A 12,937-nucleotide genomic window follows, 5' to 3' on the forward strand; every position below is an offset into this window, starting at 1 on the left:
CTTTCTTTATATTCCTCAAGGGCTTCGTCTGTTCCCAGCCTTCTAGCCCTTACGAACGCTTCCTTTTTGTTTTTGACTAGGCTCACAATATCCCTCGTTATCCAAGGTTCCCAAAACTTGCCAAACTTATCCTTCTTCCTCACAGGAACATGCCAGTCCTGGATTCTAATCAACTGACGTTTGAAAGACTCCCACATGTTAGATATTGATTTACCCTCAAACAGCCGCCCCCAATCTAAATTCTTCAGTTCCTGCCTAATATTGTTATAATTAGCCTTCCCCCAATTTACCACCTTCACCTGAGGACTACTCTTATCCTTATCCACAAGTACCTTTAAAACTTATGGAATTATGGTCACTGTTCCCAAAATGCTCCCCTACTGAGACTTCGACCACTTGGCCGGGCTCATTCCCCAATACCAGGTCCAGAATGGCCCCTTCCCTAGTTGGACTATCTGCACATTGTTTCAAGAAGCTCTCCTGGATGCTCCTCACAAATTCTGCCCCATCCAAGCCCCCAGCACTAAGTGACTCCCAGTCAATATAGGGGAAGTTAAAATCACCCACCACCACAACCCTGTTACCTTTACATCTTTGCTAAATCTGTCTACATATCTGCTCCTCTCCCTCCCGCTGGCTGTTGGGAGGCCTGTAGTAAACCCCCAACATCGTGACTGCACCCTTCCTATTCCTGAGCTCCACCCATATTGCCTCCACCCATGACCCCTCCGAGGTGTCCTCCCGCAGTACAGCTGTGATATTCTCCTTAACCAGTAGTGTAACTCCCCCACCCCTTTACATCCCCCTCTATCCTGCCTGATTTGTATCCAGATTTGCTGACAATACAAAAATAGGTGGGAAGGCATGTTGTGATGAGGACACAAAGAATCTGCAAAGGCATATAGATAGGTTAAGTGAGTGGGCAAAAATTTGGCAGATGGTGCTCAATGTGGGAAAGTGTGAGGTAATCCACTTTGGTAGGAAGAATAAAAAGGCAGATTATTATTTAGATGGAGAAAGACTACAAAATACTGCCGTACAGAGGGATCTGGGGTAATCAAAAGATTAGCATGCAGGTGCGGCAAGTAATTAGGAAGGCAAATGGAATTTTGGCCTTTATTGCTAGGGAGTGAGAGTTTAAAAATAGGGAAGTCCTGTTACAACCGTACAGGGTGTTGGTGAGGTCACACCTGGAGTACTGCATACAGTTTTGGTCCCCGTATTTAAAGAAGGATGTACTAGCATTGGAGGCAGTTCAGAAAAGGTTCACTAGGCTGATTCCTGGGATGAAGGGGCTGTCTTATCAAGAATGGCTAAATAGGTTAGGCTTTTATTCATTGGAGTTTAGAAGAATGGGAGGTGATCTTATCGAAGCATATAAGATTTTAAGGGGGCTTGACAGGATAGATGTTGAGAAGATGTTTCCACTGGTGGGGGAATCTCAAACTAGGGGACATAATTACAGAATAAGGGGGCACACATTTAAAACTGAGATGCGAAGGAATTTCTTCTCTCAGAGGGTGGGGAATCTCTGGAATTCTCTACCTCAGAGAGTTGTGGAGGCTCGGTCACTAAATGTTTTTCAGGAGGAGGTAGCTAGATTTTTGAAATCTCAGGGAGTCGAGGGTTAGGCAGAGCAGGCCAGAAAGAGAATTTGAGGTCTGGGACAGATCAGCCATGATCTTATAGAATGGCGGGGCAGGCTTGAGGGGCCGAATGGCCCACTCCTGCTCCTATTTCTTATGTTCTTATGTTCTAAGCTACAAAAGGATATAGATAGGTTAAGTGAGTGGGCAAAAATCTGGCAGATGGAGTATAATTTGGGCAAATGCTAAATTGTCCATTTTAGCAGGAAGAATAACAAACAAGCATATTATCTAAATGGTGAGAGATTGCGGAGCTCTGAGATGCAGAGGGATCTGGGTGTCCTAGTGCATGAATTGTAAAAGGTTAGTATGCAGGTACAGCACATAATTAGGAGAGCTAATAGAATGTTATTGTTTATCGCGAGGGGAATTGAATACAAAAGTAGGGAGGTTATGCTTCAGCTATACAGGGAATTGGTGAGACCACATCTGGAATACTGTGTACAGTATTGGTCACCTTATTTAAGGAAGGATGTAAATGCATTGGAAGCAGTTCAGAGAAGGTTTACTAGACTGATATCTGGATTTGGCGGGCTATCTTATGAGGAAAGATTGGACAGGCTAGGCTTGTATCTGCTGGAATTTAGAAGAGTAAGAGGCGATTTGATTGAAACATATAAGATCCTGAGGGGTCTTGACAGGTGGATGTGGAAAGGATGTTTCACCTTGTGGGAGAATCTAGAACCAGGGGTCACTGTTTAAAAATAAGGTGTCGCTCATTTGATACATAGATGAGGAGAAATTTTTTCTCTGAGGGTCGCGAGTCTTTGGAATTCTCTTCCTCAAAAGACAGTGGAAACAGAGTCTTTGAATATTTTTAAGGCAGAGGTAGATAGATTCTTGATAAGCAAGGGGGTGCAAGATTATTGGGGGTAGGTGGTAATGTGGAGAAATCAGTTCAGCCATGAACTTATTGAATGGCGGAGCAGGCTCGAGGGGCCGAGTGGTCTACTCCTGCTCCTAATTCATATATTCATATGTACGTATGTTCGTAAGCCTGCTGCGCCATTCAGTGAAATCATGACTGATCTGCAACTGAACTCGATATACCTGCCTTTGTCCCATATCCCTTAATACCTTTGGATAACAAAAATCTATCATTTGCTATTTATGAAAGAGAGTTCCAAACCTCTATCACGCCTTGCGTGTAGAAGTGTTTCCTAATTTCTCTCCTGAAAAGTCTCGCTCTAATTTTTTAGACTATGCCCCCTAGTCCTAGACACCCAACCAGTGGAAATAGTTTCTCTCTATCTTCCTTATCTGCTGCCTTTGATACCTAGAAAACATCGATCAAATCACCCCTTAGCCTTCTAAATTCTAAGGAATACAATCCTAGTTTGTGTAATCTCTCTTCATAATTTAACCCTTGGAGTCCAAGTGTCATTTTGGTAAACCTACCCCGCTCTCCCTCCAAGGCCAATATATCCTTCCTAAGATGTGGTGCCCAGAACTGCTCCCAATACTCCAAGTGTGGTCTAACTGGGGCTTTGTATAGCTGAAGCCTGAGTTTTACCCCCTTGTATTCTAGTCCTCTAGATATAAAAGCCAGTATTCCATTGGCCTATTGAATTATTTTCTGTAGCTGTTTTAATGACCTATATTCTCAGACCCTGAAGTCTGATTGGACCTCCACTGTTTCTAGTTTTTCACCAGTTAGGAAGTACCCTGTTCTATTCTTTTAAGGTCCAAAGTGGATGACCTCACATTTGCCTACATTGAAATTCATTTGTCACAGTTTTGCCCATTCATTTATTCTAAAAATATCTCTTCGTAATTTTATGCTTCCATCTACCCTGCTTAAAACGTCGCCTATCTTTGTGTCATGGTCAAATTTGGATATGTGATTTTCTATCCCATCATCTAAAAAACAGTCATCTAATATTTTATGGTCTAACTATTCTTCATTACACTTTCAGTTGAAAATGGGCAGCAAAAACAGTGGTGTGAAGGTGTTCGTGAGAATCAGGACAACAGCTAATTTTGCAGCGGATATGATTGAGTTTTTACCTGACAATCGGGTAAGAAAGAGCATTACAAAGGAGCATTTTGTCTGTTTTATTTAAATTTAGAAATGGTGGTGAAGAACCAGTAACTCCTCGTGGAAAGTGAGCATCAGGTCACTTATACCACTAACCCTCTCCCCTGGTTGAATGGCTTATTAAAAAAAAATCCAAGCTCATTTGCAATTTGAGGAGAATTAACTACTGTGATATTAGCAGGTATAATCGCCTGCAGTAAATCAATAGTGCTGTTACTTCACTGTTCATGGGTCACTGCGACTCGTGTCTGCTCTCTGAACTTTCAGCTTGGGATCTAACTGGGTTCATCTGCTGGGGAATGAATTAAGTACAGACATCCAGGTGCTGATTTACTGTTCTTTGTATTGCTAATTCACATCCTCTCTTGTAGTGCTGAGAACAGATATATGCTGTCATTAAAACTTCAGGGATGCAATTCCTGTTTGAATAAAAAGTGGAAGGTTTTTTTAGGAACATAGGAATTACTAGACAAAAAGAGGCCAAGGTCCAGCTAATTCACTACCTACCATCCTGGTGATCTCATGTTATAACAATAATGCAATTCTTGACTAATCATAGCAATCAATCTCTATTGATTAGTCTAAAACTGGCCCAGACATGAGGTGAAAAATACCCCTAACAATGGTGTGCTTTGAAAACCATGGGCAGAATTTTACTGACCCTGTGGAGGTGAGAATGGAGACTGGGAGGTGGGGGGGGGGGGGGGGGGGGGATGTGCAGTAAAATGGCATGGAGCTGTATTGGGCAGACTCCCTGCATCTTCCCACCATTGATCAATTTTACCAAATGCCAACTTAGCAGTTGGCAGGAAAAAAGACAGAGGCGCAAGGGGAGAGCCAACTGTGCAACAGCCCCAACAAACAAATTTCTCTGCAGCACCTGTGGAAGAGCCTGTCACTCCAAAATTGGCCTTTATAGCCACTCCAGGCGCTGCTTCACAAACCACTGACCACCTCCAGGCGCGTATCCATTGTCTCTCGAGATAAGGAGGCCCAAAAGAAAAAACTTCAGGGATGCAATTCCTGTTTGAATAAAAAGTGGAAGGTTTTTTTAGGAACATAGGAATTACTAGACAAAAAGAGGCCAAGGTCCAGCTAATTCACTACCTACCATCCTGGTGATCTCATGTTATAACAATAATGCAATTCTTGACTAATCATAGCAATCAATCTCTATTGATTAGTCTAAAACTGGCCCAGACATGAGGTGAAAAATACCCCTAACAATGGTGTGCTTTGAAAACCATGGGCAGAATTTTACTGACCCTGTGGAGGTGAGAATGGAGACTGGGAGGTGGGGGGGGGGTGCGGGGGATGTGCAGTAAAATGGCATGGAGCTGTATTGGGCAGACTCCCTGCATCTTCCCACCATTGATCAATTTTACCAAATGCAGGCGGCGGGGCAGAGTGGTAGCTGACAGATTGGGGCACGTAAATAATTGAGGTTGTTAAACAGCCAATTATCAGGTATTTTCCAAGCTTTTTCTGATTTTTAGCAATGGCGCATGGAGACTCAGAGGCTCATCTACTCTAACGACGTGAGATCTCAGCGACAGCTGAGTTGTGTAGGGAACTGGCAGCAATACTGTGAAGCTTGTCTGTTGGCTGTGTGTTTAAGAAGCCATGCAATCAAGTCTGGAGGCACTGCAGAGGGTGAGGCCAAAGTGAAGTGCTGCTCATAGAAAGGTGCCTCCTCGGCCCATGGCAGTTCTGGACACTGGACATGGTTCTTGAGAGGCTGATCAGTGTGGGGGCTTCATCTGGATATGTGGTCAGACTCTGGCTCCTCCAGTGAGGAGGCAATGGGGATGCAGGCACATGTAGCAGCTATGTAGCAGTCAGGGGAGCTCCAGCGGGGTGTTGAAGAAGCCATTAGACGTGGACAATGAGGGTGCATGATGGGGCAAGAGGACAGCTTCATGGTTGTAGGAGGCTCAGCTTCATCAAAATGTCTGAGCACCAATGTCTGCAAAGACTGCATCTCTGCAGGGAGGTGGTATGTTGGAGGAGGAGTTGATGCCACTGGAAAGTGGAGGACACTCTATGCCTATAGCCTCAGCAGTAACATTGGCACTCAACTTCTTTTTGCCTGTGGTACGTTCAGAGATGGGTCTGGAGATCTATGTGGCATCTCTCTCTGTCAGCAGCTCATTGCTGGATAAAGGAGATCATGGATGCAGTGCACCGTAGGGCTGGCCACTATATCAAGTTCACAACCGATCAAGCCAGTCAGCCCGAGAGAGCAATTGGCTTCGGGGCCATGGCTGGATTTCCCCAGGTGCAGGGTTATTAAGTATCCTCATGTGGCCATCAAAGCTCCCTCAGAGCTGCCAGGTACCTTTGTAAACAGGAAAAGGCTCCACTTCCTTAATATTCAAGTTGTCTGTGACCACTGTAAGCGGATCATGCAGGTGTTTGTGAGCTTTCTGGGAAGCTGCTGCGACTCCTACATCCTTAGACAATTCCAATTGCATCGGCTGTTCAAGCCACCTGAACACCTTTGTGGCTGGATCCTGGGGGTCAAAGGGTATCCACTGAAGTCATGGCTTCTGACCACTTTACACTACCCCAACACACAGACAGAGGACACATACAGCCATTGCCATAGGACTAAAAGGACCACCATTGAGCAGGCTATTCGCCTTTCGAAGATAAGGTTTAGATGCCTCGCTAGATCAGTGGGAGCCCTGCAATACGCACCCTCAAGAGTATCCCACATCACTGTCGTCTGCTGCACTTTGCATAATGTGGCTCTCCAGGGAGGAGTAGCATTGGAGCCAGAGGAAGAGACTGAGCAAGCCTCATCTTCAGAGAGGAAGATGCACATGAGGATGAGGTACCTCAACAGGTGCCAGCCGATAAAGATGCCGCACGGGGCCCAGCTCACAGGACAGTAACATGTGTGGCAAGGAGGTTCGCGACTCTCTGGTCCTCATGTGAAGCATTTGGTGATAAGTACAAGGGGCCACCAATACAAGAAATTCTCTCCCAGAAGCAGCCTTGGTAATCTTTCATCAGAGACCCTTAGCACCTCTCTGTACCCATCGGCACAAATGTCAAGGCCTTCTATCAACACCGTTGTTTATGAGGCCCTCCATCTATTTGATTTCACATCTGGTCACTGTCAACTGCTGCATAATAATAAAAATATGAGTCATTATACTTTTTTTCTATTTGTTTGTGGGATGTAGGTGTCGCTGGCTAGGCCAGCATTTATCTCCCATCCCAAACTGACCTTGAGAAGTGGTGATGAGCTGCGTTCTTGAACCACTGCATTCCTTGGGGTGTCGGTACACCCACAGTGCTGTTAGGACGGGAGTTCCAGAATTTTGACCCAGCGACAGAGAAGGAACGGTGATAGAGTTCCAAATCAGGACAGTGTGTAGCTTGGCAGGGAACTTGCAGGTAGTGATGTTCCCATGCATCTGCTGCCCTTGTCCTTCTAGTTGGTAGAGGTCGCGGGTTTGGAAGGTGCTGTTGAAGGAGCCTTGTTGAGTTGCTGGACAATTTTTTTATTCATTCATGGGATGTGGGCATCGCTGGCTCGGCCAGCATTTATTGCCCATCCCTAATTGCCCTTGAGAAAGTGGTGGTGAGCTGCCTTCTTGAACCGCTGCAGTCCATGTGAGGTAGGTACACCCACAGTGCTGTTAGGAAGGGAGTTCCAGGATTTTGACCCAGCGACAGTGAAGGAATGGCGATATAGTTCCAAGTCAGGATGGTGTGTGACTTGGAGGGGAACTTGCAGGTGGTGGAGTTCCCATGCATTTGCTGTCCTTGTCCTTCTAGTTGGTAGAGGTCACGGGTTTGGAAGGTGCTGTCTAAGGAGCCTTGGTGCATTGCTGCAGTGCATCTTGTAGATGGTACATATTGCTGCCACTGTGCGTCGGTGGTGGAGTGAGTGAATGTTTGTAGATGGGGTGCCAATCAAGTGGGCTGCTTTGTCCTGGATGGTGTCGAGCTTCTTGAGTGTTGTTGGAGCTGCACCCATCCAGGCAAGTGGAAAGTATTCCATCACACTCCTGACTTGTGCTTTGTAGATGGTGGACAGGCTTTGGGGAGTCAGGAGATGAGTTACATACTGCAGGATTCCTTGCCTCTGACCTGCTCTTGCAGCCATGGTATTTATATGACTACTCTAGTTCAGTTTCTGGTCAATGGTAACCCCTAGGACGTTGATAGTGGGGGATTCGGCGATGGAAATGCCATTGAATGTCAAGGGGAGATGGTTAGATTCTCTCTTGTTGGAGATGGTCATTGCCTGGCACTTGTTTGGCATGAATGTTACTTGCCACTTATCAGCCGAAGCCTGGATATTGTCCAGGTCTTGCTGCATTTCTACACGGACTGCTTCAGTATCTGAGAGTCGCGAATGGTGCTGAACATTGTGCAATCATCAGCGAACATCCCCACTTCTGACCTTATGATTGAAGATCATTGATGAAGCAGCTAAAGATGGTTGGGCCTAGGACACTACCTTGAGGAACGCCTGCAGTGATGTCCTGGAGCTCAGATGATTGACCTCCAACAATCACAACCATCTTCCTTTGCATTAGGTATGACTCCAACCAGCGGAGAGATTTCTCCCTGATTCCCATTGACTCCAGTTTTGCTAGGGCTCCTTGATGCCATACTCGGTCAAATGCTGCCTTGATGTCAACGGCAGTCACTCTCGCCTCACCTCTTGAGTTCAGCTCTTTTGTCCATGTTTGAACCAAGGCTGTAATGAGGTTAGGAGCTGAGTGGCCCTGGCGGAACCCAAACTGAGCGTCACTGAGAAGGTTATTACTAAGCAAGTGATGCTTGATAGCGCTGTCAATGATCCCTTCCCTCACTTTACTTATGATTGAGAGTAGACTGAAGGGCGGTAATTGGCCGGGTTGGACTTGTCTTGCTTTTTGTGTACAGGACATACCTGGGCAATTTTCCACATTGCAGGGTCGATGCCAGTGTTGTAGCTGTACTGGAACAGCTTGGCTAGGGGCGCGGCAAGTTCTGGAGCACAGGTCTTCAGTACGATTTCTGGAATATTGTCAGGGCACATGGCCTTTGCAGTATCCAGTGCCTTTAGTCGTTTCTTGATATCACGCGGAGCGAATCGAATTGGCTGAAGTCTGGCATCTGTGATGCTGGGGACTTTAGGAGGAGGCCGAGATGGATCATCAACTCGGCACTTCTGGCTGAAGATTGTTGCAAATGCTTCAGCCTTATCTTTCGCACTGATGAGCTGGGCTCCCCCATCATTGAGGATGGGGATATTTGTGGAGCCACCTCCTTCAATTAGTTGTTTAATTGTCCACCACCATTCATGGCTGGATGTGGCAGGTCTGCAGAGCTTAGATCTGATCTGTTGGTTATGGGATTGCTTAGCTCTGTCTACTGCGTGCTGCTTACGCAGTTTGGCACTCGAGTAGTCCTGTGTTGTAGCTTCACCAGGTTGACACCTCATTTTGAGGTATGCCTGGTGCTGCTCCTGGCATGCCCTCCTGCACACTTCATTGAACCAGGGTTGGTCTGCTGGCTTGATGGTAATGGTAGAGTGGGGGATATGAGGTTATAGATTGTGGTTGAGTACAATTCTGCTGCTGCTGATGGCCCACAGCCTCATGGATGCCCAGTTTTGCATTGCTAGATCTGTTCGAAATCTATCCCATTTAACACGGTGATAGTGCCACACAACACGATGGACGGTATCCTCAACGTGAAGGCGGTACTTCTTCTCCACAAGGACTGTGTGGTGGTACTCCTACCAATACTGTACATTCACATTGCACGTGAAGACCTTTAACTCTCACTAAACATTAAATGCCTCTGCAGTTAACAAATTATCATCCAGTGAAACCCTAAGTGCTATTCCATACATTTATGTGCTTGTCTACGCTCACTGTTATGGTGTGCTCCCCCTGCACCTGGAATTGATGTGGAGATAGGCTGCTGCCTTTCTTGCTCCGGTGCATTAGATGGCCGTAGCCTCCATCCTCGGGGTATCTGCGCCCTACTGGGGCCCAGCACATTGGGGCCACCTGCATCTGTGCAGGGGCTGCCTTAGTTTTCAGACCAGCATGTAGCGTTGGTGTCACCGTCAAAGGGGCCAAGGATCTGCCTTCAGCTTTGGAAGTGCCTTGAGAGGAACCCCCATTGCCTGAAGCCTGCCGTTCCTCTGCCCTTTGAGTCCCCACATGCACTCCCTTGCCTGGAGTGATTGAGCTGGCAACAGGGAGCTGCGTGGCTGGCCCATCCCAAACACCCATCGTTCCATAGACCTCATGATGAGGCCATGCTGTGGAGGTGGGTATGGACCCCATGAATCCACTCTGTGTTACGCTCCATGCATCTCTCCATGAAGGTCGCAACTCTCTCAATGGAGGGCACCATGCGTTCACGTGCTAGATATAGGGAGCCACTCATGTCATGAATAGACTCATCTATCTTTTGCGCATGGGACTTCACTGCCTCTGGAAACTCCAATAGATCTTCACACATGGTCCAAGGAATGTTGGACGCAACCAAAGCTTTACTTGTTGTATGAGTCTACATGTAACTGAAGTCCACACTATATGGTTGACACTTAACAGCTCCAGCATGTCATTCAGTTGTACAAACAAACAATGAAAGAAGAATAAAAACAAAATACTGCGGATGCTGGAAATCTGAAATAAAAACAAGAAATGCTGGAATCACTCAGCAGGTCTGGCAGCATCTGTGGAAAGAGAAGCAGAGTTAACGTTTCGGGTCAGTGACCCTTCATCGGAACTGACAAATAATAGAAAAGTCACAGGTTATAAGCAAGTGAGGTGGGGGTGGGGCAAGAGATAACAAAGGAGGTGAACAAGGTAAAAGAGACAAACGAAAATTGCGTCGGAGAGAAGAGCAGAACTTCTTCAAGGTAGGCATTCCTGGAAGAGAAGTGGCAGTGAATTAAACACTAAAATAAAAGCAAAATACTGCGGATGCTGGAAATCTGAAATAAAAACAAGAAATGCTGGAAAGAAGAAGGCCTACCACCCCACTCTGACGACATTGACGGATGGGTAATAAATGCAATCTTGCCAATTTTGTCTATATCCTGAGGAAAAAAAGGCATGGCCTTTGTTTAAAGTCTTATTCAGTGTGAATAAACTCTAACAGTGCAGCCATGCCTCAGAAGCAACAGACTAGATTTAAAAACTGAAGTCCCAGTGTCAAACCTGAACCCTCAACTTTCTGTCCCAGAGGCATCAGCATTATTAACTGAGTCACACAAAGCTGCCTCACGCTTCAGTCTGCCACTGCAAGTGGAACAGATGGTCAGCCAGCCTTCAATAGAGGCAACGTAAAACTGTTTCTTTGCAGAAGTATACTGTATTCGCTGCTCACAATGTGGTCTGCTCTACACTGGGGGGACCAAATACAGATGGCTTTGGTGGATGGCGGAAGGTGACCGCTTTGCTGAACACCTCCGTTCTGTGTGCAAGTGTGACCCTGAGCTTCTGGTCCCTGATACCACCTTCCTTTCACTGACCTCTCTGTTGTCGGCCTCCGACAATGTTCCAATAAAGCTCAACATAAGCTCCAGAAACAGCACCTCATCTTTTGATGAGGCACTTTACAGCCTTCCGGACTTAACATTGAGTTCTACAATTTCAGGCAGTAACCTCTGCCACCATTTTGTTTCCTTTTCTTTGCAGGTTTTGGTTTTAACTTGTCTCTTGTTTTTGCTTTTAGAACACAGAACAGAACAGCACAGGAACAGGCCATTCGGCCCTCCAAGCCTGTGCTGATCTTGATGCCTGTCTAAACTAAAACCTTTTGCACTTCCGGGGACCGTATCCCTCTATTCCCATCCTATTCATGTATTTGTCGAGATGCCTCTGAAATGTCGCTCTCGTACCTGCTTCCACTACCTCCCCCGGCAGCAAGTTCAAGGCACTCACCACCCTCTATGTAAAGAACATGCCTCGCACATCCCCTCTAAACTTTGCCCCTCTCACCTTAAACCTATGTCCCCTAGTAACTGACTCTTCCACCCTGGGAAAAAGCTTCTGACTATCCACTCTGTCCATGCCGCTCATAACTTTGTAAACCTCGATCATGTCGCCCCTCCACCTCCGTCATTCCAGTGAAAACAATCCGAGTTTATCCAACCTCTCCTCATAGCTAATGCCCTCCAGACCAGGCAACATTGGGGTAAACCTCTTCTGTACCCTCTCCAAAGCCTCCACGTCCTTCTGGTAGTGTGGCGACCAGAATTGCACGCAATATTCTAAGTGTGGCCTAACTAAAGTTCTGTACAGCTGCAGCATGACTTGCCAATTTTTATACTCTATGCCCCGACCGGTGAAGGCAAGCATGCCGTATGCCTTCTTGACTACCTTATCCACCTGCGTTGCCACTTTCAGTGACCTGTGGATCTGTACGCCCAGATCTCTCTGCCGTTCAGTACTCCGAAGGGTTCTGCCATTTACTGTATACTTCCCACCTGCATTAGACCTTCCAAAATGCATTACCTCACATTTGTCCGGATTAAACTCCATCTGCCATTTCTCCGCCCAAGTCTCCAACCGATCTATATCCTGCTGTATCCTCTGACAATCCTCATCACTATCTGCAACTCCTCCAATCTTTGTGCCGTCCACAAACTTACTAATCAGACCAGCTACATTTTCCTCCAAATCATTTATATATACTACAAACAGCAAAGGTCCCAGCACTGATCCCTGCGGAATACCACTAGTCACATCCCTCCATTCAGAAAAGCACCCTTCCACTGCTACCCTCTGTCTTCTATGACAGAGCCAGTTCTGTATCCATCTTGCCAGCTCCCCTCTGATCCCGTGTGACTTCACCTTTTGTACCAGTCTGCCATGAGGGACCTTGTCAAAGGCTTTACTGAAGTCTATGTAGACAACATCTACTGCCCTTCCTTCATCAATCATCTTCGTCACTTCCTCAAAAAACTCAATCAAATTAGTGAGACATGACCTCCCCTTCACAAAACCATGCTGCCTCTCGCTAATAAGTTCGTTTGTTTCCAAATGGGAGTAAATCCTGACCCGAAGAATCCTCTAGAATAATTTCCCTACCACTGACGTAAGGCTCACTGGCCTCTAATTTCCTGGATTATCCTTGCTACCCTTCTTAAACAAAGGAACAACATTGGCTATTCTCCAGTCCCCTGGGATCTCACCTGTAGCCAATGAGGATGCAAAGATTTCTGTCAAGGCCCCAGCAATTTCTTCCCTTGCCTCCCTCAGTATTCTGGGGTATATCCCAT

At 46.3% G+C, this 12,937-nt stretch overlaps 1 protein-coding gene across 3 annotated transcripts in view; it reads left to right on the forward strand.

Moving 5' to 3' along the window:
- Positions 1-12,937, forward strand: part of kif9 (kinesin family member 9) — a 216,860-nt gene that overhangs the window by 15,377 nt on the left and 188,546 nt on the right. For 2 of the 3 annotated variants that reach the window (XM_068031510.1, XM_068031509.1), the window contains exon 2: positions 3,563-3,664. In XM_068031510.1, coding sequence (XP_067887611.1) covers positions 3,569-3,664 — 96 coding nt within the window. In that variant the 5' untranslated portion in view covers positions 3,563-3,568. Of the gene's footprint in view, positions 1-3,562; positions 3,665-12,937 lie in introns of those variants that run through there. The other variant, XM_068031511.1, reaches the window with a different exon arrangement.

The sequence above is a fragment of the Heterodontus francisci genome, chromosome 5 (assembly GCF_036365525.1).
Source record: "Heterodontus francisci isolate sHetFra1 chromosome 5, sHetFra1.hap1, whole genome shotgun sequence".
NCBI classification, from domain to species: Eukaryota; Metazoa; Chordata; class Chondrichthyes; order Heterodontiformes; family Heterodontidae; genus Heterodontus; species Heterodontus francisci.